General features: G+C 35.0%; 3 protein-coding genes across 11 annotated transcripts; 2 read left to right on the forward strand and 1 right to left on the reverse strand.

Annotated features, from left to right (window-relative positions):
• Window positions 1-25: 25 nt before the first annotated feature.
• LOC103868175 (putative F-box/FBD/LRR-repeat protein At4g03220) lies at window positions 26-24,335 on the reverse strand. 9 transcript variants are annotated; one of them, XM_033284288.1, is made up of 13 exons: window positions 18,875-24,335; window positions 18,612-18,797; window positions 15,729-18,536; window positions 15,330-15,497; window positions 15,157-15,240; window positions 1,984-8,143; window positions 1,571-1,831; window positions 1,409-1,490; window positions 1,199-1,321; window positions 760-1,068; window positions 561-684; window positions 411-462; window positions 30-332 (listed from the first exon to the last, which is right to left on the reverse strand). In XM_033284288.1, exons 1-3 carry the CDS (start codon window positions 19,874-19,876, stop codon window positions 18,240-18,242), a joined length of 1,485 nt encoding a protein of 494 aa, XP_033140179.1. In that variant the 5' UTR covers window positions 19,877-24,335; the 3' UTR covers window positions 30-332; window positions 411-462; window positions 561-684; window positions 760-1,068; window positions 1,199-1,321; window positions 1,409-1,490; window positions 1,571-1,831; window positions 1,984-8,143; window positions 15,157-15,240; window positions 15,330-15,497; window positions 15,729-18,239. The 9 variants fall into 9 exon arrangements, with proteins under 9 accessions (XP_033140182.1, XP_033140179.1, XP_033140181.1 ...); XM_033284290.1 differs by having other exon boundaries at window positions 1,984-4,073; window positions 4,962-5,009; window positions 8,062-8,143; window positions 15,157-18,536; XM_033284289.1 differs by having other exon boundaries at window positions 1,984-4,073; window positions 4,906-5,009; window positions 8,062-8,143; window positions 15,157-18,536.
• Window positions 5,509-7,793, forward strand: LOC103848611 (replication protein A 70 kDa DNA-binding subunit C-like). The gene is made up of 10 exons (XM_033285225.1): window positions 5,509-5,637; window positions 5,777-5,978; window positions 6,066-6,165; window positions 6,260-6,384; window positions 6,476-6,560; window positions 6,626-6,755; window positions 6,844-7,037; window positions 7,145-7,268; window positions 7,343-7,558; window positions 7,638-7,793. Exons 1-10 carry the CDS (start codon window positions 5,509-5,511, stop codon window positions 7,791-7,793), a joined length of 1,461 nt encoding a protein of 486 aa, XP_033141116.1.
• Window positions 8,143-16,578, forward strand: LOC117131774. The gene is made up of 5 exons (XM_033284293.1): window positions 8,143-10,346; window positions 10,446-11,389; window positions 11,455-12,046; window positions 12,109-12,806; window positions 12,919-16,578. Exons 1-5 carry the CDS (start codon window positions 9,961-9,963, stop codon window positions 14,664-14,666), a joined length of 4,368 nt encoding a protein of 1,455 aa, XP_033140184.1. The 5' UTR covers window positions 8,143-9,960; the 3' UTR covers window positions 14,667-16,578.
• Window positions 24,336-25,130: the final 795 nt, after the last annotated feature.

Genomic DNA, 25,130 nt, shown 5'->3' on the forward strand with positions numbered 1-25,130 from the left:
ACCTATTGAGTACTTTTCCTCGTTGTTTATGTTTCAAGTGATAGTGTAATTAAATGAAGAGAAACAGTTTGAAGAAATTTATGTATCAAAGCTTTGACTCTATGAACCAAGCTGTGTACTAAACGAATTTGTTCTTATTGTTTAAAGAAACGTGGGAGGATGAACCCTTTTTGATAGCTATTATTGATTACTAAAACAAAGTAATCTATGTATCTTGTGCCAACCTTTTTGATAGCTATTCCTAGCAATGTGGCTGTCCTTTTTAGATTTGTCTCCAGTCAGTTGATTTGGCCTTTATTTTAAAAAACTGGAGTGCTGTCCCAAGCCGTTACCTGCAATGTATGCAGAGAAAGCGAGGCTGATATTTCGATCGAACTTTCATTATTAGGAGAGGTTTATAAGTGACTTACTTGACCTGAGACAATATTTGTGTGGTCTGACAACGACAGTTCCACACGCTACCTGTAGACAGCAAAGGTAACATCTTAGAACATTAGTCTTTGGGAGTACATGGCTTGGGGTTATTATATGTGAAAGATACAAAATCGACAATTCATGACCTCAGACAACCCTCAGCATCGGTCTTATCACAAAACATACAGGAGTTTCTTTGAACATTTGGAGCAGCCAATATAACACCAACTGAACACCGGTCACTTTGGCTGTGCAGAGAAACTCAATTATCTGTGAAACATAGAATAACATGTAGAATGAGCAGAGTAATTTCCAAGAGTCTTCAACTTAGATAGACACGTTCACCTGAGGGTGTGCAGTGATAACATATTCATTTAGCTCAGAAACGGCGAGTGGTTAAATTTTCTAGGCATGAACCACCTTTGATGAAGATGCTGTCTGCTCTGTTCCATCACCTGTTAATCTGAAAGAGGATAAGTTCAGACGGCAGTCAAAATAAGAAGGAAGAAAGATGCCCAATATACTTGATGTGCACGAAGTGGAGTTTATCTAATTAGAATAAAGACAATTTGCTTGCAAACTGCTATTTCCCAATAGCTGTCTCAGAGTCTAATAAGTATATATGTGTCCCAGATGTGGCGTTCAGAAACTGGCCTACAAAAAAAAGATATTGAGTTTAGTTAAAGCAATGGCTGTCCAGAAACACATGTTATGCAAGGAATTTGACTAAATCTATGTGTAAATGCAAAAAAAAAAAAGAAACATAAGCAGCTAGTTGTATCACCTCCAACTATCTTCGGATTTACTGGTGGCAACCACAATTTTTGGCTCAGACCCGTAGCTTTCGAATTTGTTATGAAATGCAAGAGGCAAAGAGTCAAATATACTAACACAGAAGTTCACATCCCTGCGAAGATGCAAATGATATTCAGTCACATGCTGTATACACAGGAATATAGAGGATAACAACTAAAGATTTAACAGTCCTAAGCACCTTTCTCAACGTATAGTTAGCATTACACAGTGTGTCCCCTGCGTACAGTCGTTGATTGTGCTCCTGATTGCACTGACCTCACCTACAAAAATGGTAAGTGGAAATACGTTAATAAAGGCTATTATATAAACCAACTACACTCTAAAATTCAAAAATATACACCATGGAGTTGTCTGTTGGTGTTCGCCATTGTAAGTAGCTGGTCGTATGGACAGAATCGAAACAGTTCAAAGAAGAATCCATGGGTCCTGAGTCTCATCTTTTTCCGCACACAGAACACATTTCTTACGAAGTGATCAAACTCATCTTGGTGAAGTGGCTGTTGTTTCTAGCAACATAAAAACACACAAAGCTTGTGCACTTGTCCTTCTTTCAGTATATTCTTGAAAGTATTAAGTCTATGTGTTGCAAGGGTACTTTGTACTGCAAGTAGCAAAAGTTTGGCTGTTAGTAAGATAAAGGTATTTTAAAAAGTATGTAGGTTGACTGCAAGTAGAAATATATTGGCTATTAGAAAGCCACGTTCTTGTACAATAAGTAATTTTTGTTTAAAAAAATAGTTAGCTTTCTAGTACCTTCTCGTCCAGTAACACCATGTCTACCACAATTAGTTCGCCTCCTTTCTGCAGAATGCGAGCCTCCTAGAATCAAAGCAGTCTAGTGACTACAACCTCCTTAGATTTGGAAAATCGCCATTACAGTGAGCTTCAGTTTGGCTAGGTCCTGGGTATCGTGTAAGATAGATAATCAAAAGTATAAGTCTCATATGCAGGAAGATGACGATAAAGCTTAGCAGAGAAACCGAAGGATCTCCATTCAATAGGACCTAGTGGGAATAATTGATTGGGAGACATAAATGAGGTTAGTTAATCCGGCGAGTAAATTCAGAGGAAGTAGTGGGGACGATGATAATACCGTAACTTCAACCGCCAATTAAGTTTTGTGATATTGGCCCAATCAAAACAGAAGCCCATCCATCACTTTCTTTCATCGAGAAAACAGAATTATAAACTAAAGATTTGTTGGACACATGGCGAATTTTAGAGCAGGGTGTGCTGAGGTGGAGGCCTGAGGAAAGTTTCTCAGCAACTTTATTATTATAGATATATATATATGATAACTAATGATTTTAATAATAAAGATTTGATAACAATTTACATATCTTCCATTATTTTAATGTTATATTATTAAAATAAATTAAACAATAATATTAATCATATAATAGAAAATAGATTTTTTTTGTATATCTTATATTTTAAATTTTCAGAATATGCGAAATATATTATGTTTGCGTGCAAACCAATAGTTACTATTTAACTGAAAGTTACACATCAAATTCGAACACATATAATATACCAATGAAGTGAGTCCCACTCTTTTTGACCTCTTGTTTTATAACCTTTTTCACATTTGGTGGCATTTTTATTAAAAGAAGCAAAGGTTTTCTTTTCTTTTACAGAAACAGACCCTAGTATAATAGAATCCAATAGTGATTTTTTTTAAAAAAAAAAGCCCCCGTCCTTAATCATCTTTTGTTTGAGTCCGAAGAAGTCCAGCTCTGATATGTTGGTAAGAAAAGGGTCGATACCCTAGGTCATGCTTCTTCTTTTTCGTTCATGTCAATTCAGAAAAAAACAAAAAAAAATCTTTTCATAAGGCGGCATAGGTGTAGCGGGACACCGGTGTTGTTTGTAGTCTCCGACTTTACGAATCATAATGGTGGGGTCAGATCCAAGCCTTCTGCAGTGTCTCTTCTGTAGATCCACGGCGGTTCGGGTTTATTCGAACTTGTAGCGTGGTGGTGGAGGTTAATCGGTTATGAGACGCGACGTAGGTGGTATAAAGGCGGCTTTCAACTCAGCGAGGAAAAGAGTACTTAATTTTCGTATATGGTATATTAAAATAAATAAATTAAACAATCATATCTATATTATTAAAGTTGAAGTACACAATGAGATTGTTTGGAAATAAGGATAGTATATTAAGTGAATATTGTTTGGCTACAGGTTTAATTACTGTTCGTATATTTTTAAACAAGCATAAACCTTTATAAAAATTGCAAATTCTCGTGGCCCATTTATCTTTTAAACGATATGGTTTAGCTAACCTTATAACCTAGATTAATCACCTACCTATATAATCTAGATTTCTCCACACCTCACCACAAAAAAAAAACAATTATAAAAGTTCTGTTAGGTTCTTATTAGCAGTCGGCGACCTTTTCTTTTTAACTTACTATGGCTATGGTTACAAACAGCGAAATCACTATGTTGAACAATCTCAAACCATATAAAACTACTTGGAAGGTTGAAGTGAAAGTTCTTCATTCGTGGACACAACATTCAAACTATTCTGGAGAAGACACTTTCGAGTTCATACTTGAAGATAGGATGGTATGTTTTTTGTTTGAATCTATTTGTTTTCTAGAATTTTGTGTTGCCAACGACTAACCAATGTAGTTCTAATTGTTATTGTAGGGATCTGAGATACATTTTACCTGTAAGAGTGCCTTCCTTGGCCGTGTTAAGAACTTACAGGTTGATCAATGGAAGTTCCTCGAGAATTTCTTGGTTTACCCAGCAACCGGGATATACAGACCAACTAGGCATCTATACAAGATGTCCATCACAGCGAATTCCATTGTCACCAGTTCCACTCTAACTACCTGCGAGGTATGAATATGGTTATATTATATAAGTACACAATATATGAATGAGATTGTTTGGAGCTAAACGTTTGATCCGTTCTTAGGTTCGTTTGGTTGATCAACACACTGAGAGTTCATCTGAAGATGTTTCAGCATCTTTCTCTAAGCGCAAGGAAAGAGATGGTGATCTTAATGACATAAATTCTACATCCAACAAGTTATGTGCTATGAATATCAATGGAGAAGAAAAAATCAATGGAGAAGAAAAAATAAGATTAGTTATGTGAGGGTTACCCTACATATGCTTAGTTTGTTATTTTGGTTTTGTTTCATGTTGGTTTTTGAATTTCCATTTTCTTTATTATTTTCGCTTTGTTTTTTCATTACTTTACTTTGAATCACATTTTTAATGAAAAAGCATGTGTTTTGCCAATAATCAATAGTCCAATAGAGAATTACCTAACCAGCAACTTAACGTGGAACACTCTCACTACGATGATTAATAGCTCCTAAAACTTCAGATCTATTCTTTCTATCCATATTCCAATTCCGATGCTCATTTAAAAATATTTGTTAAATCAAGTGAGATTGTTTAATTCATAGTATAAACCCTTCACTTATTTAGCACCAATGTAAGTCAATATTGTTTATGTGATCGTCTTTATTTAATGTGTAATCATATAATTTTGGATATTTCATAACCAGACTCTGTAAATATCCTTATCATGTCTCATATCTTCGGATGGTTACCATAACTTTCGCGAGATTATATAACCATATTTTATAAATCAGTCCTATATATTTCTAAAGATTTGATTGACTAATTTAATGATCATTATTTAATTCTAACCTTTCTTTCCACGTTATATTTTTCTCCAAGTAACATATCTTTTTGCTTCAGATTACCTTGCCTCATAATTTCCGTCCGCTGCCTTCGTAATTAGTTACCATGATCTGCGTCAACATATATAACAATATTAAAATACCACTCTCATAATATTTACAAAATATAGGAATTAGTTAACATATTTAAAGCAGAGAATATACGCATAAAATCTAACCACGCAATAACTCCTTGCAAGCAATTATAACCATATTTCTAAATCAGTTCTATATCTTCTCAAAATATTTGATTTACAAAAGATGTTACCTAAGTAAACGTGAATACCAAGGTGCATATCTTTTTGCTGTAGATTACATTGTCTCATAATTTAGTTCGGATTAAAACTAAATTAGTTACCATAATTTCGGGCAACCTATTTAACAATATTTACAACGAATCCTATAATATTTACAACAGATCAATTATAAAATCAGAGAATATACTCACTAAATCTAACCAGTCCATAACTCCTCTTGACCTAAATTATTCACTTATCTATATATACCGAATCCAAGACGGCTTTAACATCCACACACATCTCATAAAACAAACATGTCTGCCTCAAGAAAAATGGTTCTTATCAATGATCTCAAGCCTTTTAAAGAGGAATGGCGAATTCGACTCAAGCTTCTTCATACATGGAAAACAAAGACTGATTATGGGGGCGAATCTCTTGAGTGCATCTTCGCTGACGAAACGGTAAGATCATAAGGTTTATAATTAATTTAATTAAGGCATCCCAAATTATATTGAATCTAATACTACGTTTTTGCAGGGTCAAAAAATTCATGCCTCATGCAAAAGAACTCTGATGTATCGTGTACAACGCGATATACAGCTGGGAGAATGGAGAGAGCTTGAAAACTTTAAGATTTCAGCTGCTGGAGGTCAATATAGACCATCAAAATTTCAATACAAACTCACCGTCATTGGAGATACCAAGATAAAACCTACTGATTATCGTGATGAAAATCAGTTCCTCTCTCTAGCAAGTTACGAGGAAATTGTAACAGGAAAGCTCAAAACATTTTTTCTGATTGGTATGCACCAAAAACGATCCTCACTTTACTTTCTATTTTGTGTGTAGCACTTTATAGTTATTTGAATTTATTATGTTGCTTAAACAGATGTTATGGGCCAAGTGGTAGATCTTGGAGAAGTAGCTATCTGTCAATTGAAAACTGGTGAAAACAGGAAGAGAGTAAACTTTCGTTTGCGTGATACTAGGTATTATTTTTGTATTTCTTTCCGCGCTAATGGTTTTGACACTATTCTGATGTCTCCTACAAATTTTCTGTGTTTTGCTGATTACCAAATATAGTGGGAATGAACTGGTATGTTGCTTATGGGGACCATACGCTGAGCAAATTGAATCGCATGTGGAAGAATCAAAAGATGAACCTATTGTATGCTTGATCCGCTTTGCCAAAATCAGTAATTTTAGAGGTATACACATAATTATTTAAATCGAGTTTACACTCATTCTATTTATCTAACCAATTTATTAATCGTTTCCAACCTTCTGAGAAATATATAGGTGAAGTGCAAATCACCAACGCTTTTGATTCTTCAGTTTTGATGCTTAACCCAATCATGGAGGAAGCTATTGACTTTAGACAGAAGTAAGTTGATTTAAATTGTTTATGCGTATAATATTTATACTAAAAGAAACTATGTTGAATTTCAGGATGTCGCAAACTGATCTTCCCTTAGCTCTTTTGGGTAGCAGTGATGAAAATAAGGTTATCAAGCAAGTAGTTGATGACTGGAATGAGGTTGACATTAAGTGTATTTCTGAGATATATCTTGCTGTTGAGGTAACTTAACAAACAATTAAATATTTTCCATAGTGTTAGTCTATCCTATTATTATATGTTTACAAAAATCTTTTGTGTAACCATTTAGGCTGAGAGCTGCAAAATCGTCTGTACAATAGAAGCCATAGACACGGATTGGGGTTGGTTCTATTTTGGATGTAACAGGCACAATCGACGTACGACCAGAGTTGGTAGGAAGGGCGGTGGTAAGATGGTTGAATCTGAGAAGCCAGTATTCTATTGTGATGTGTGTCGTGCAAACACAACTGATGTCTCACCCAAGTAATCACCCAAGATTATTATATTATTTTCTCATTGTTTATCAGCCGTGACTTACTTGAAAATTACTAACATTCAATATAATGGTTTGACATTTCCTAAACCTGCAGGTATAAGCTTCATCTGTTTGTGAAAGATGACACAGGGTCATGCCAGTTAATGTTACTTGACACTGTAGCTAAAACTATTATTGGTGAAAAAGCTGACACACTTTGGGATGGGTCATATGCTGAGGTAACAAATGTTTATTGGAGATATTTATTTTATTACTTTAAGTATAATTTTGATAGTAATTTTGAGATTTACAGATCGAAGACCCAAATATTCTGCCTATTCCAATCAAAAACTGTGTTGGAAAATCCTTTTGTTTTGGTATTTCCATCGCAAATGATAATGTAGCCAACGGTTCTGATACCTTTAAGGTCTCTGAGGTCTGGTCTGGAGATCACATTCATAGAATAGAATCACTTTCAGAACCAGTATCTCTGATTGAGACCAATTCATCTACACTCTCAACCGGCGAGGTCTGGAGATTGTTATTACCCATCCTAACTATTATTTATATATGCATCTTGGTATCCTAATAATTTTTATTATTATTAGGTGCGTTTGATTGATTATAACATAGAGAGTTCATCAGATGTTTCAACACCTTTCTCCAAGCGTAAGGAAGGAGATGCTGAGCTTAGTGACATGAATTCTACATCTAAGAAGCTTCGTGCTCAGAGCATCAAGGTGGAGAAGATTAAGGAAGATTAGTTATGTGAGGACTACCTTACATATGGCCAGTTGTTTGTTTTGGTTTTTTCATGCTTTTGTTTTGAATTTCCCAGTTATTTCCGCATATCATTTTGTTTTTATTATTTATCTTATTACAACTATTTTGGTTCAATCAACTTTGTTTTTTATGACTTATGATGTCAAATTGTCCTTACTATATTTACCTAACCAGAAACTTAGCATGTAACACTCTATATCTTATTGTACACTACGATAACTACACAACCAAAAGTTTATTCGAAAATACCTGTTTATGCCGTTAGTAAAACAATGCTGTCTATGTAACAACATCCCTTCTCTCGGACTTGCAACTTCCATTCCAAGTGATCCTATAGAAATCATTTAAAAAAAACGTTATCTAAGAAACGTGAATGACACAGAGCTTTGTCAAATATAACTAAACAGGATTCAATTTTACTGACTTAAAAAATAATTAAAAAACGATGTGTAATAAAGATTCTATCAAATATATTCTGTTACCATAAGTGACACACAAAAGGAATTAACTAACAACTATCTTTCTGCTAGAAATTTAATATTTAAGATCATCCTAAATCCTCATTTCTGCAGTCCATAAAACATAGTAAGGGTTTTCTTTTGCTGAGGCAACCGAACTATGAAAAGAAAAAGACAGATTTCGAAAGAAATCTCTTACAAGGATAATGATAACACAGGTTTGAAATTACAATCGCTGTCAGGAAACCAGACCATAGACCAGAGGAATATCCAACCATCTGTTGCTATCTGTTCTGTTTTTAAAAGAATTTTTCATGATCTGGATCTACGACCTATTTCTAAGTATATTAATGTGCGAGAAGGCCAGAATATCAGCACACCAAAAACCCCAACTTGCAAACGCAGATGTGTTCTCGGTAATGATTTACTAAAACGTGGTTTTCATCTTCAAAATAATGATATGTTAAATAAGCACTGATCTTCTTATCATTCTCTTCGTTTCAGGTGTTGATTTGGTGTCAAACCAGAATCAAAATACGCCTTTGCAAAGAAGCTGTTTGACATCTTTATCATGTAAGCAGAAATATGTACACAGGAGAATATCGGCTAAGAGAGTGAATATTATAAACCTTTTGGTAGTGTTATATCTAATGTTTTGTTCTATGTGTAGCTAAAGATAAAAGCTCAGCAGAAAATAAAACACTACAGAAGTGTCTACAGCGAAGGAAGAAAATACCAGTTCTCAGGGACATTACTAATTTCAGTGAAACACATTTCAGTGAAGTTGATAATGCTCAAGAAGGTCTGTGTACAAGGACACCAAAAACTCCAAGTTATAAACGTAGACGTGTGCTCGGTAAGTCTATTTAATAAACCTAAAATTTTACATGATCTTATTTAATAATATACATGATTGCAGGTGTGTCTCTGGACTCAAACCAGTCTACAAAAACTACAGAGAAGAGAAGTTGTTTTACTGTTTTGTCATGTAAGAATGTATATGTATCTAAATCTAAACAAATGGTTTAAAAAATGAAGTACATGTTTCTAAACAAAAGAATGTTTTTGGTAGTGTTTTTTATAATTTTTACAAAATTGTGTAGCTAAAGATCAGAGGTCAACAGAGACAAACACCACACATGTACCAAACAAGAGGAAGCAACGACAGAACAAAATATCAGTTGGATATGACATTCCCAATATAGACCAACTACACGATGATCATATTGAAGATGATCTAGAAGAAATGAATGATTGTGATGTTGATATTGAAGGTGATTTGTTTTCATATGTGTTTTAATAGTATTGATGTTACAGAATTTGTACCTCTTTGTCCTAACGTTTTTGTACCTATTTTCATTGTACAGGAATAATTGAGGAAATTGATGCTGACCTAGAGTTTGATGTTAGCTCACAAGAAACTACAGACTCTGAAAATGATGATCTCGGCGTAGATGTATCTAACGCAAACATAACATATCCATTTAGGCAAGAAGTCAAAAGAAAAACTAAACCTCTTAGAAAGAGTTCTATATGTAAATCAAGAGGTATATGATATATTCAATTTGCATGTGAATTTCATTATGGTTGTATTTGCTATAATATTAAAAGTATATTGTCGTTTTTAAAATATGCAGATTATATAGATGAGGGTGATCCATCATACACATGTTCCCATTGTGGTGCTATTATGTGGTATGGAGAACGGATTAACAGGCGCAGGAATACACATACTCCTTCTTTTACTTTATGTTGTGGGCAAGGTCAAGTTGTGCTGCCCCTTCTAAAAGAACCACCAGAAGTACTGAAAAAGTTAATGATGGGAGATGACAAGTTAAGCAAACATTTTCAGAAAAATCTCAGAACTTATAATATGGTTTTCTCATTTACTTCGCTTGGAGGAAAAGTTGAAAGATCCGTGAAGAAAGGTGTTGGTCCAGATATGTTTCAGTTGCACGGAGAAAATTACCATCTACTTGGGAGTTTGAGACCACCAGATGGTAAGACAGCCAAATTTGGACAGCTATACATAGCTGACACTGAAAATGAAGTGAAAAACAGAGCCAATTGTTTGAGGTAACCATTGATGCTTTGAACAGTTTGTTATATTATGATATGCGACCTCTGATTTGTTCAGCATTCTAACATTTGGGTTTTTTTTGTTGTATTTTACAGCAAGAGTAGCATGAGTGTAAAAGTAAAAAAAGCTGATACTTTGAAGGAAGAAATCATTGAGGTTTTGATGAAGATGTTGAATGAAGTGAATCCCTATGTTAAGCAGTTTAGGTCTGCCAGAGAACGATTTGATACAAATCCTGAAGATGCATTTCACATGAGGATTATTAGTGATAGGCTCACTGATGGAAGAACCTATAACGCACCTATGGCATCTGAAGTGGCTGCATTAATTCCTGGCGATTTTAATCTTGATATGGATAAAAGAGATATAGTGCTTCAACAACATTCAGGAAAGCTTATGAGAATTAATGAAATTCATGCATCCTATCTAGCACTCCAGTATCCTCTACTGTTCACATATGGAGAAGATGGTTTCAGGCTTGGGATTAAGAAAGGTGTTACTGAAGCTACCAAGAAACAGAAGAAAGCTACAATTAGTATGAGGCAGTTCTTTGCATATCGTCTTCACGAACGCAAGAATGAGTCGGGACATCTCCTTCATGCTCGACGTCTATTTCAACAGTTTTTGGTTGATGCCTACACCACTATAGAGTCTAATCGTCTACGCTATCTTAAGTTGAATCAGTCGTCTTTGCGATCTGACAGTTTTGACTCTATTAAAGAGTCTGAAAATGCTGGGAGGACTAATATGAATGAACAAGGGACAGAATTTGTGTTGCCAGCTTCTTTCACTGGTGGTCCTAGATACATGAAGAACAATTATTTGGATGCTATGACCATTTGTAAGCATTTCGGATTTCCTGACCTTTTCATCACCTTTACGTGCAATCCTAAATGGCCAGAGCTCACCAGATTCCTTAAGACAAGAAACTTGAAGCCAGAAGACAGACCAGAAGTTATTTGTCGGATTTTCAAAATGAAACTTGAATCGTTGATGGATGATTTAACTAAGAAGCACATTCTTGGGAAGACAGTCTCATGTGAGTTAATGTTTATATATCTAATCTATTTAACTTTTCATACTTACTAATAATTTTTTTTACAGCTATGTACACAATAGAGTTTCAGAAACGTGGTCTACCTCATGCACACATTCTTCTGTTCATGCATTCTGACTACAAGCTTCCCACCACAGATGACATAGACAAGATTATTTCTGCGGAAATCCCTGATAAAACAACAGAGCCTAATCTTTATGAAGTTGTTAAAGACATGATGATGCATGGACCATGTGGAGCTGCGAATATGAATTCTCCATGCATTGAGAATGGATTGTGTTCTAAGGGATATCCAAAACCATATGCTGAAAGGACTACCGTTAATAAAGATGGGTTTCCTGTATATAGAAGGCGTGAACAAGTGGAAAATTATGTCGAGAAGAGTGGTGTGAAATGTGATAATCAATGGGTTATTCCTTACAATAAGGAACTCTCTCTTCGTTACCGAGCTCACATAAATGTTGAATGGTGCAACCAAGCCGGCTCAATTAAATACTTATTTAAGTATATTAATAAAGGTCAAGATCGTGTCACTGTGGCTGTGGAACCTCCTGACCATGTTGTTACAAACCAATTGGGAAGTCTTGATGGAAGTGTGGAGAAAATAAAAGACGAATTCAAAGATTTTTTTGACTGCAGGTAGTAAACATGATTCCATTTCATAAAAGAAATACCCGAGTCAATATATATATAAATGTGAACAAATATATAGCGTGTGTTAACAATTTTTTTGTTTGTTGTAGATATGTTTCTGCCTGTGAAGGTGCCTGGAGAACTTTCGGTTTTCCAATTCATTATCGATCTACTGCAGTCGAGAAGCTTAGTTTTCATCTTCCTGGAAAACAACATGTTATATTCAAAGGTAAAGATAAGATGGAAGCTGTGGTTAGTCGTAAGCTCATTGAGAATACAATGTTCTTAGCATGGTTTGAGTTGTGTAAGATCGATTCACTTGCGAAAACCCTCACATATGCGGAAATACCGAACTTCTTTACTTACGATAAGAAGTTGAAGAAATTCAAAAGAAGGAAAAGAGGATTTAGTCTTGGCAGGATTAATTATGCTCCACGTAAACAAGAAGATTCATATTATCTCCGCGTGTTGTTGAACATTGTAAGAGGTCCTACCAGTTATGAGGATATAAAGACATTTGAAGGTGTTCTTTACGAGAGTTACAAAGAAGCATGTTGTGCACGTGGCTTATTAGACGATGATCACGAGTATATTGATGATTTGTTGAGGAGAAGTTATGATAGCTCTGCAAGTGATTTACGACAGTGTTTTGCTATGATGCTTAATAATGATAGTTTAGCATCACCAGAGAATGTTTGGGAACACACGTGGGAGTGTCTGTCGGAGGATATTGAATATAACCGGAGAATATATTTCAAAAGACCAGGTTATTCTTTACTGTGAAAAATTATATAAAATTTCTATAAATATATATATCTAGAGATTATTTATGTCTTGAGGTGGCAGAGGTGTTTAACAGTTTCTGTTTCTTTTTCTAGGACTTGTGTTGAGTGATGAGGAGAAGCAAAACTATGCTTTACAAGAGATTGAAAAGCTTTTGAGACACAACGGGGATTCACTTGAGAGATTTACTAATATGCCAAAGGTTCCAAAATCAAGTATTAACGATTCAAATGTTCTTATACTGGATGAGCGTAGCTATTCGCGCGAAGTGTTGTTGGAAACCCTTGAGAGAGATGTTCCAAAGATGACAGAAGAACAAAGGAGAATATTTGATGAGATTCTTGATGCTGTGACTAAAGGAACAGGAGGGACTTTTTTTGTTTATGGATTTGGTGGGACTGGTAAAACTTTCCTTTGGAAATTACTATCAGCAGCTATTAGATCTAAAGGCGATATTGTTCTTAATGTTGCATCGAGTGGAATTGCTTCGTTGTTGTTACCTGGTGGTAGGACAGCTCATTCTAGATTTGGGATACCTCTTAATCCTGATGAGTTTTCATCATGTGCGCTTGCTCATGGAACAGATCAAGCTAATTTAGTAAAAGAAGCATCGCTCATTATATGGGATGAAGCACCTATGATGAACAAGCATTGTTTTGAAGCATTGGATAGAAGTCTGACTGATATTGTTGGGAAACACAGAAACAAACCTTTTGGTGGAAAAGTTGTTGTTTTTGGAGGTGATTTTAGACAGGTTCTACCAGTAATAAATGGAGGTGGTAGGGCAGACATTGTTTTGGCAACATTGAATTCTTCTTATCTATGGGAGCACTGTAAAGTTCTAAAACTCACAAAGAACATGCGGTTGCTATCTGGTTGTTTGACAACTGAAGAGGCAAATGATCTTAAGGACTTCTCAGATTGGATATTAAAAGTGGGTGAAGGCAAACTCGCAGAGCCTAATGATGGCGAAGCTGAGATCGAAATCCCTCAAGAGTTTTTGATTACCAACTCTGAAGATCCTATAGACGCTATCAGCAAAGCCGTGTATGGTGATTATTTATCCTTACAAGAAAACAAAGATCCAAGATTCTTCCAAGAAAGAGCTATTCTATGTCCTACCAATGAAGATGTTAATATGGTCAATGATTACATGTTGGATAAGCTTGATGGTAATTTTATAAATATTGCTATCGATTTATTAGCTGACTTATATTCATATTTGTGTACTAATCAAGTGTTTTGTAATTTTGCAGGAGAAGAAAAGATATATACCAGCGCAGATAGTATTGATCCAATTGACAAAATTTCATTCAATGATGAAGCTCTGGGTCCTGATTTTCTCAACAAAATAAAGGTTTCTGGTTTGCCAAACCATAGTCTTAGGCTCAAGGTCGGATGTCCTGTTATGGTTTTAAGAAACATAAATCCTGCAGCTGGGTTAATGAATGGAACAAGACTACAGATCACTCAACTTATGGATTTTATGGTTAAAGCTAAGATCATTACTGGAGAGAAGGTCGGAAATACAGTATATATTCCTAGATTGTTGATCACTCCATCAGACACAAGATTGCCTTTTAAAATGCGTAGAAGGCAATTACCTTTGGCTGTGGCTTTCGCAATAACTATTAACAAAAGTCAAGGGCAATCACTATCTGAAGTTGGTTTATTTCTACCAAGACCTGTGTTTTCACATGGACAGCTATACGTGGCTGTTTCAAGGGTCACATCAAAGAAAGGACTGAAAATTTTGATTGTCGACAAAGATGGTAAAGCTAAACAGAAAACTACTAATGTTGTTTTCAAAGAGGTTTTTAATAACCTTGAAGAGTCTGAGTGATAAGGTATTCTCGCATTCTGATTATGTTTAAGTTTTTCTGCTGTTGTAGATATTTTAAAAATTTAACCCCAACAACTGTTTTTGAGGCATGCAGGTTCAGATGATGCATTGAGAATCGTTGGGATGTAAGGGTATCTCTTACTTGTGCGCAACCAGAAAGTGATTTTTATATTTATATTGTTTATGTTCCTTTCATGATTCAGACAAGCATGATTGTTTTCTCTAAGCAAATTTGTTTAGTGTGTTTCTGAAGATGGTTGTTTTAGTTTGACAAATTAGAGTTTTTCTTTAACTGTTATACTTAGTGTTTTTCTTTAATTTAGATATTTATGAACGTCTTTGTTATTTATAACACATTCATTCACAAGAACCCAGATATGCATCGTTATTCAATCAATCCTAAAGCCATATAATACTATCTAAGGCAATGGTTCAATCTTCTTTCTAAATCTACATTGCTTTCATCTAAGTTAAGATCATAGTTACTAACCGTGAGTTGTTGTCTGGATTCACTTGCTGAACGTGGGAGAGAAACTTCTTTCTTCATAGCTTCTGATCGTTCTTTCACCAACATCTGTTCATTAAAAAAAAAAACTCACGCTCAGCACACTAGAAAAGTACACAAAATTAATAACTGCCCCTCCTTACTTCTTTTCAACTTACTTGGGCTCTGATCACGAAAATCACTTTCTTCCTTCTCCACTGCCTTGCCAAAGAAAAGGTTCTCTGTAGAAGCAACCTCACCAGACTCCTTTGATAGAACTTCCCGATCTATCAACTCCATTATAGGTCCAATAAACTTCTTCTATGTTTGAGGGAATTATACATAAGCTGTTATGCCAATTCCAATAAATATACACACTTACAAACCAAATAAATAATTAACAAAAATGAGAAACACTTTTATATTGCTCATGAATGAACAATGGCAGATTCTTCAAGGCCCGCCAAGGGGTCAATTTGCAAACATTGAAATGAAATTTGACAAGAAACATCATCACCAAATTAATATACAGTTACCAAATTCTCTAATTAATTGAATAATTAACAAAAAATACTTACCATGTACACTCTGATAATCTCAAATCCTCTTCCATCTTCTCTGTTCGTATTCTCCTATGAAGCCCGTGTGTTAAGACATGAATTTTTATAAACTACTCTTCTATGAAATGTTTCTTAGCTTGACGCCTGCTCCCGTTCTACATGATGTAGATCGCCAACAATCAATGTCTAGAGCAAAATTTATCAAAACCTAAAGAACCTCTAAAACAGAAGCTTTATAGAAATAAAACAAAACCTTAAGATTCGCAAAAGGAAAAGCTTTAATAGTGATTAGGGGTGGTTACCGTTTTTCTCTTACGATCTGCACTCATATTCTTAGGTTTGATTTGGAATCAGAAGAACATGTCGTCTGGATCTTATGTTTGTTTTGATCGAAAAATATTTTTTTATCAATTTTTGTCGGTGACAAAGAAAACTGTTCGTTTGTTCCCGGAAAAAAAAATAACAGATACCTAATGAGTTTGTTTTGATAAAACGTTTTTTTTTTGGGCCCAACCCACTTTTAAAACATGACAGCCCAAATCATAATCTTTATTTTGTTTTTTTGCAACATCATGCCCAAATCATAATCTAAATTACATTTTCATTGAAATTTTGATTAATATTTTGTTTATAAAAATTATCTAAAGAAATAAATTATTGAATGGTTAAAAAATATGAATCTTCTTTCTTTCTATAAAAACATAAATTTAATTTGAAATATAAAGACTTTGTTTACATAAATTCAATAAAATTGATAGCATATCTATATTATTAAAGAATTATTAACATTTTAATATTATATATGTGCTATGTAGCTTTTTGTAAACAAAAAATTGTACATTTACAATGGAAAACAAAAAAACGTTATTAAAAAGAATACTAATACCGCGATACAATTCTCTAACATCGTGACACATCTAAAGTATATAATATTTACATGGAAAACAAAAATCATTCTTGCAAAAGCCAACACCCGCGCGGGCGCGCGGGTCCATCTCTAGTTAACCATTAACTGTCAAGCCGGCAGATTCACATCGAATCCCGAACTGGGTAAACAATCTTGTGCGTCTTGTTATGCTTTATTTCGTCTTATACACACGAGAGATCGAGAGAGGTGTGAGATCGAGAGTGAGATTAAGCGGGAAGACAAAGTAGATCAAAGATCGAGATTGGGGTTTTGATTCCTAAGAAATTATAAAAAGGTTGATCAACTCTTCATTTTGTTTAACTGATTCGAAGAAATGTTGAGGCATTCGATTTTTATTTGTTTTTGCATTCTTTGTTGTTATTGGAATACATGGTTGTCTTCCTGCGCGGCCGCCGCAGCCTTTTGTAGCATGAAATGCAAAAATGATAAGGAGAACAATAGTAGACTCATAATTTTCCTCTCGTCAAGGTTTCTTAGATTATTACTAGGTTGGCTTCTTGATCCCGCTGCAGAAAAAAAAATAGAGTTGGGCACTCCTATTAGGTTGTGTTGTGTCGCATTGCAAGAACCACTGGTAATCCTATCTCTGTCCAACTGAGCCATTCTTTAAAAGACCAAATTCGTATAGACTGTTTATAACGATCAGCTATCCAACTTTATATAAAACAAACAATAACACTATCATCTTCCAAAATAAAATATAATTTTTGTTACAAATCTTCTTTCAACACATAGGATTGAAACTGGAATGGTCAAATAATTTACAACACGCCATTGGTGGCTGATCCCTGATTTTTGGCCTTAACTGTTGTTGTAAGAATAGATGCCACACAAAAGCTTAAACTTCTTCATCTTCGGTAAGCCTTCTTCTGTCACTTGTTCATAAAAAAATAACACTATCCTTGAAAAGACCGGAAGCTGTGTTAGCGATTAGATTGGAAGATGCGTTGTAATATCATTCTAGTTGTCGCTCGTGGACTTCTATATCTGCATCAAGACTCTAGACTAAGGATCATCCTCAGGGATCTAAAAAAGCGAGCAACATTTTGTTAGATGAGGATATGAATCCAAAGATTTCTTACTTTGGCTTGGCTAGAATATTTGGAGGCAATGAAACTTCATCCAATACGAACCGAGTTGTACCTGTGGGATAAGTTCTTAACATTTTAATTTTCCTTAACCATCCCCATTCCTTATTTTAAAACTACAACACTATGGTTTATTTTTTTATTGAAGTGGGTGCATGTCTCCAGAGGGTCTTTCTTATTCAAATCAGATGTCTTTAGTTTCAGTGTGGTTGTGATTGAAACTGTTACTGTCAAGAACTATAAACCTTAGGCTCTGTGAGGATTTGAGACTTTTAGACATGTTTATTATGCACATTACTTGTTTACAAAACTTGATTGATAAACACATGTATATAAATTTGCAGGCATTGGATCTCTGGAAAGTGGTAAAAGGGATCGAGTTACTTGATCAAGCTCTACAATAAACATGCGAAACAGAATAGTTCTTGAAGCATATAAGTTTTCAACAGAAAGAAAACTGTAATAGCTATTCAACCTGAGTCCTGAAACAGAGAGATTTATGAATAAAAACTTTCAATGGAATGAGATTTTGGCTTTGGAAGATGCCTTTGAGAATCCCATTAACTGTGACCTTATCATCTGTCTCCGGAGATTGTCTCTACAGAGGAAACTTGATCTCAGAGTCATCTTGATCAAAGCCTTTCCATGTCTCAGCAGAAAGATAGCAAGGCTCATCTCATTCTCACACTCTAAGAATCCATGAATCTCCACAAACTCCAAATTTTTCAAGAAAGATTCCACTTCATAGGTTTGAGATTCCCAGTATTGAATCTCTGAGTTAGACATATCCCACAAGTCATTATTCCATTGCTGTCAAAACATGAGAAGACAAATTCAGTTTAAAAATCTGGGAAGAAGAAAGCATTGGTTCTCTTTATTACTTACCCTTCTTTCACTCGTTTGATCATTAATGATTTTGAGAAGAAGTATGTTAAGCATCGGACAGCTCTTGAACAGACATGACAATGCTTGAACATTGTGTCGGTCGAAACGTGTTTGCAGTTCCAAGAATCTCATGTTGTGAAACGGTGGAAGATGATTCTTTACTAATCCTTTCTTGCTTGACAAAATCTGTCACAACATTAATAAGACAGTGTTAACCAAAAAAAAATAACGTCAGAAGAAGATGTATTGTAAGTTGTATAAACCTCCACAGATTGGTTTCCAAGTTGTAGTTTATAGGAATGAGAGAGTTCAGACAAGAGAGTAAGTAATCTCTGTTTCTGAGAATTGATATCTTGATGAAGCAAAAGCACTCCAACGAAAGCTTTTCTCAGACAAATTAACTTGTCCAAGAAATAAACAGTTGTTGTGACTGCGTTTGAGTTCCATAGGAACGTTTTGAGATTCGGCGTGTTAATCTTCACAACGCTCTCTTCTGAGTATGAATGAAAGCAACTCACTACCTTAAGTCTGTGAAGGTTATTACCAGAAACCTCTAAGCTATCAAGCTGTAAAGAGTTCTTTAAACTAAACTCTTGGAGAAGACGGCAACAAACCCTAAGTTCCTTGAGTCCGAAGCAATTTTCTAGGGCTAATTTCTCTAAAAGAGGAAAGTTTGGATCTGTGAAGAAATCTGAGAGATATGGTTGGTTGTATAGAATCACAAGAGATAAAGAGAGTGAAGTAAGCTTTTGAAAACCTCCAAAGATTGATGATGAAGGAGGTAATCTAAAACCAGGATAGGCTGACTTGAGCTTTAAGGCTCTTAACTTCTGAGATGTAACAATCCAACGAGGGAAGTTGAAGTAGTCTTTGGTAGTGACTTCAACGTCAAGATCTTGAACCTGATGAGTAACAGCTAAACGGATCAAGGAGTTGAGACTTGTGAATGTGATTGGAGTACGAAAACGAAGTGATCTGAGATTGTTGGCGTCGCGGTGATGGCGAAGAGAAAGCAGTTGGTAAATGGAGTTTGAAGAGAAAGATGGTGGTTTAGGGTTTTCATTAATGGAAGTGAAATCAAGATCAGGCAATGAGAGAAAGAGAGATCTCCATCGTTTCGAGAGTGAGCTGGTTATAGCTGCACATTGTAGAGGAAGTAAGAGGAGAATCTGATGAAGAAGAGAGTCAGGGAGGTGGCTGATCCTATCTACTTTGATAATCTCTTCTCTTTTCTTCTTCTTTCGCTTCACAGATCTTATCTCCATTTGTCAAAACCCAATAACCCTAATCAAGCTTTTTTTTTTGCTTTTTGTTTTCTTCTAGCCCGAGATTAGGGTTTGAAACATTCAAAACAAACCCTAAAAGTCATAACGATAAGTGCGTTGAGAGTTTGTTTCCACAACTTTCGCATTTTCTGTTTAAAAAAGATTTAAAAATTCAACAGATAATTGATTAAATTTATACATAAACAGAATCATCAATCATGTCCTCTTTTGAACACAATAACTTCTTGACCAAGTCAAACAAGAGAATAAACTACAAAAAGCGATGGTGTTGACACTGAACAAGAGGACTAACGTAGCATCAAAGCGATAATCATAAATCATATGATTAGCTGGAACCCGAATTAAGGTGATGATTCTGGTGAAGGCTTAGCTCAGACACAGTTGGCTCATCCCACCAGAATCTCTGGTATCCATTACACTTAAGCCAGTTGTTGTCAGAACCTCATCACAAGCATCAATCTTGAAATCTTTGTGAAAAGCAGTGAAAGTAGCGTTACTCCAATTGGTTTTTACAAGACACAATCCGAGTCTCAGACATCACGATTTTTTTAGTTTCAAACATGTACAAGTCCATTGTAAAAGCCCAAGAAATTTCAAAATAAAAGCTAATGGTATTAGGATTAGAAAAATTACAATTAAAAAAAAAATGTATAGAGTTTTGAAGAATTGTTTTTATAATTAAAATTATACAATTATAAAAATAAAATAAAATAATATTTCAAAAATTGTGAAATATTATTAGATTTATATTTCTACTCTTATAGTATTTATTGTTATATTTATTGATGATCTATGAGTTATTATCATATTTTCAAAAACTTATCAAAATTACAAATCAACATTAAAAGTAAATGTACATGTCATAATTAACTCCAAACCATGTCATCATTACTAGTATGCCATATCATCATTTTTCTTTCAAAATAATATGGTGATGACACATGTCAAATCCATTCACAAATAATGTATACGAGATGAGATGCGTCACTTCAATGCCTAGTTCCTCTTTTGGATATATCTATTCTTCTTCTCCAAATGCGGGTTATAAGCAGACTTTTAGCACGAAGTTAACTTGGCAGCTCTCTACTGCCTTAGTCCCGCTTGCTCAACCTCTTGGACAAGCAAATCAGGAACGGGATCACTTCAATTCAATGTACTATGGGTAATTGCTATGAAAAAGCAAGGAAGTGTTATTTGGAAGTCGATGAAGCAATCTCCACTTCTTCCAAACGATTTTCGAGTTGGAAAGTTTCTCTAGTGATTTCCATTGTTAAAAAAGGTATTTCGGATGAATAAATTTAACATTCATTCAAAAAACTAAATATGAAAAACATCTCTCTAATTGTGATTCATTCTTTACAGCTTCATTCATTGCCAACCAGTTCAGTGAAGATTCTACACAACACCTAAGTACCACCTCCAAAATTAGTATTAGTTTCAGGCACTCGACAACAGGGAATCCGATTGTAAGGCTGTTGTAAAGAATCACTCTGGCAACACAGATTCAATATAGTTGTGGAGTATAAAGTTTCGTCTGAACAACACATCGGTTTGGTTGCTTTTCACCGTACATTTCCAAATGGAGAATCCCAAAGCTATACACATCACCATGTATTGGAAAAAGAAACAAAGAAAACTCGAGTAAAATAAAGAAAAGTAGAGACGGGATGAGTGTCAATTGACACTAATGGGGTATTAATCGTCACTCTGGATGGGCGGATATCGACCGACACTTGGTAATTTACAACACATATTTCTTTTCAATAAAAGAAAACTTACTAGTGGGTTGTCTTCCACCAAGTGCTTGTTTACAGTCATTAGCTCGACTTTGGAGACTAGACTTAGTCCAAATGAGACTGAGAACTTACTCAAAATCAAGTCCCAATGTCCAATATCTCCATCTTCAGCACACTGCTCATGAAACTCTTCATAGAATCTTATCCTTTGTCTATCATCTCAAAAGTGAAGCTTGTTCGAACCTTTGCAAATGGCTGTGAGAAACCTCATCTGTGCACATACTCAGTAACACCCTCTAAGAAGCTCTAAGGAATCAGTGTCAAGTGAGGATCGTTCTTGATTCTTTTGCTCTTTATCGTTCTCTTCTTTCTCTTTCCCCCAGATTTATGTAATTGTGTCTCAATGTTTACATCCAGGACTTTTTGACATTGTTTTTATCACTCATGTCTTTTTTTTTTTGCGGGTGTGTGTTCATTGGAGATGGTTTCTTCTGAATGATGACTAGGGTTTTCGTTCCAACAAGCTAGGCTTTGTATCCGTTGATATGTTTTATTTGAATTTCCCTCTTCCGAGCTCAATAACGGTTTTTTTGGCCTTTTACTTTTTTTTTCTTTTTCTAATTTGTCCTTTTTTATAAGTTTCTGAATTTTATACCAAAAAAAACAAAAAATATATGAAGGCCTTTAATAAATGTATCTAAAAGAGAAAAAAAAAATATCATTAAGATAATATGGCAATTTCAAAATTGGCAGTATCCAATAGAATTGTTTAGTTTCTCACAAGAATCATTGAGGATATGGTCATACTAACAAATAGCCCATTTATTTTCTGAATAGAATCACTGAGAATATGAGCTTAATAATTGATAACCCATTTAGTTTCCTTAATAACCGATTTAGGTTCCTTAATAACCCATTTAAAACTCACTGATGATTATGTCACCGGTGCAAAAAAAAAAACTGAAAGTATGTGGCAATGTGGAAACAAAGGCAGTGTGAAAACTAATTTATATTGCCATACATCCTCAACATTTATTTTCACTACCTCTTTCATTTTCTTACTTCCCTCTTTTTACCTTATCCTATTACCCTTTTTTTTTCTTTAACACCTCACTCCTTACAGACTCCACACACTCTTCCTTTTCTTTTAAATATTTTCTAAAGAGGTCACGGACCATGTTGTCACTCCATTATCTTAATAAACGCGGATCTCACTCTCTTAAACTCAAGAGATTAAACTCTAACTACCAGCGGATCCCACGCCCAAACTACTTTTCTCCCTCTCACACGTGTCCATTATTCCCTCTTCCCAACCACATTCGTTCTTCTTCATCCTGATTAGCTCCGTTTGGTGATTTTGAAGCTTATTTTGAGTTAATTTAGTAGCATTTTCATGAAATTTTGGGTTGCATAACACACTCGTGGTCGGTTAAAAGGGCTAAATCGATAAAAAGAAAAAAAATCTAGGTACTACTGGACTACTAGTACTACTAAAGCAAAACGAATATTACTAAGATTACTGGTACAATTATGTACCAAAGTTCTTGAACAACTTGGATTCTTTAAATTGTTAACTAATCATAATTCTATTTCTCAGGGAAATCTATGGCCAATACTATAACAATCATATGTTTTGACTAAGGGAGAAGTTACATCAAGGATGGGGCTTATATAAGATAGATCTCAGAAGAAGATGAAATTCACACTCTAGTGATGAAGACATATGTGGAGGAGTTTACATATTTAGGATTGGTTGAGCGTACATTCAGAAAGATTAAGGTAGATGGGATGTTAAGGATTACGTTCCAATGGTTTTGTATGCGAACAAGTCATCGTATATTTTTGGTGATGAAGACATTTGGGTTATCTAATGCAAGTGAATAATGAGAACCGTAGAAGTGTTCTACCTGTGGAGATCAACAATGACATAAATGATACATATGGTGGTCTGCCACTTTCAGGAGAGGATGGTAGAACTGATAGCTACGTTGGTCTTTCTGATAGAGAGGGTATTGATAAATATGCAACCGAGGAAAATGCAATTGTTGAGAATAAGATGGATGGTGTTATCATGCTCTACATAGACAAACAACATGAAGAATTTGAGATGAATGAGAATCTTGAGCATGAGTAGTAAATCATAACTTAGACCGGTAGTTGAAGCCATAAAACCGGAAGCTGAAGCCGCAAGACCGGGAGTTGAAGCCACCACAGTAGTAAATCAAGGATGGATGATGGTATAAAGTTTGTTAAGGGTCAATAATTTAGAACTAAGACAGCCCTTGCAAGTTCTAGTTCAGAGGGGTTCACCTAAGAATTGTTTTGAGTATGAAACAGTTAAGTCGGATATTGTAAGATATGTGGCAAAATGTCAAGGAGACAAATAAGGTAGTAAGTGATTCGCGAGTATCAAATCTTAAGAATTCAAATCGTTGGATGGTTAGATTTACATCAAGTTGCATATATGCTTAGTTGTAACTACAAGTACCCTCAGAAATAGAAGAAAAAGGCACATCACAAGTTGTAGCATCTGTTTTGGGTGAAGAATATTCCGATAGATATGTGATATCATTCAAATTACCCTAAGGAGTAACTTTTACTCTCTCAAATAAGTGGTTCAGTTGTAGTACTTAGGGATCGAATCCACAAGGAGCTAGGACACACAATAGATCCTAATCAGATGTGATTAAGCTAGGTAAAATATTTAAAACAGTAAATAAGCAAGAAAAGCAAACAAGGCAGTTGATTGGTTTGAGGTTTGTAAATAATTAAATGAAAGCGCTAGATCTAAGGTTTCTATTCAGGTGATCAGGATTATAGAGGTATAGAATACTTAGGTTGTCAATCCTAGAACTCGACTTCTTATGTAAAGATATCCAGCTTTCGCATGCGAGTCTTATGTTTTGACTAAGTCCAATATCTCAGCTTTCGCTTGTTGATACGGATCTAACGTCGATCGATGCTATGAGATTAACGTCGATCGATGTTTCCTTAGGCAGGCCTTAGCGAGTTGATCGATAGGTTCACTAGTGTTGTCTAAATCAGCTGTCGCTTGTTTCTAAACAATCCTAGCTCAAGGGAATTAATTCTGGTGCAGAACCTACCGACGTAGTTGTCCACAAGACAAAGTTCAAGGTTCTAGTTAGCTACTCTTGAACACAAGCATTAATAACAATTCCTTGAATGATATTTATCACTTTAGCAATTATATATTTTGGGCTAATCACTCATAACCTATTTGAACCCTTAATCTACCATGCGAATTACTCAGACATAGCAAAGTAAATCATAAACATAAACTGAATAAAATGCATAAATAGAATATAGTTAGAAATATTGGAGTTCCAATACAAATCTCTGAATGAGTCTTGGTTCTTCTCTCCAAACTGCTAAAAACTCTAAGAATTATTTGCTGTGAAAAGTAGAAAATATGAAAGCGTGTGTTGCCTAGAACAATGACAGAGCACATAAATATTATGTTAAAAGTCAGTCAGGGG

Source organism: Brassica rapa, chromosome A02, assembly GCF_000309985.2.
Source record: "Brassica rapa cultivar Chiifu-401-42 chromosome A02, CAAS_Brap_v3.01, whole genome shotgun sequence".
Taxonomy (NCBI): domain Eukaryota; kingdom Viridiplantae; phylum Streptophyta; class Magnoliopsida; order Brassicales; family Brassicaceae; genus Brassica; species Brassica rapa.

Excerpts from the sequence above, each read along its gene's own strand:
- LOC117131774 (XM_033284293.1), top strand. The coding sequence starts at position 9,961 with ATGTGGTATGGAGAACGGATTAACAGGCGCAGGAATACACATACTCCT. Across the intron at positions 10,347-10,445 it reads AACAGAGCCAATTGTTTGAG|CAAGAGTAGCATGAGTGTAA; the intron begins GTAACCATTGAT and ends TGTATTTTACAG. Across the intron at positions 12,047-12,108 it reads AAAGATTTTTTTGACTGCAG|CAAATATATAGCGTGTGTTA; the intron begins GTAGTAAACATG and ends TATAAATGTGAA.
- LOC103868175 (XM_033284291.1), bottom strand. The coding sequence starts at position 19,876 with ATGGAGATAAGATCTGTGAAGCGAAAGAAGAAGAAAAGAGAAGAGATT. Across the intron at positions 18,798-18,874 it reads TTGGAAACCAATCTGTGGAG|ATTTTGTCAAGCAAGAAAGG; the intron begins GTTTATACAACT and ends ATGTTGTGACAG. Across the intron at positions 18,537-18,611 it reads ATCAAACGAGTGAAAGAAGG|CAATGGAATAATGACTTGTG; the intron begins GTAAGTAATAAA and ends ATGTTTTGACAG.
- LOC103848611 (XM_033285225.1), top strand. The coding sequence starts at position 5,509 with ATGGTTCTTATCAATGATCTCAAGCCTTTTAAAGAGGAATGGCGAATT. Across the intron at positions 6,561-6,625 it reads GCTATTGACTTTAGACAGAA|GATGTCGCAAACTGATCTTC; the intron begins GTAAGTTGATTT and ends GTTGAATTTCAG. Across the intron at positions 7,269-7,342 it reads GGGATGGGTCATATGCTGAG|ATCGAAGACCCAAATATTCT; the intron begins GTAACAAATGTT and ends TGAGATTTACAG.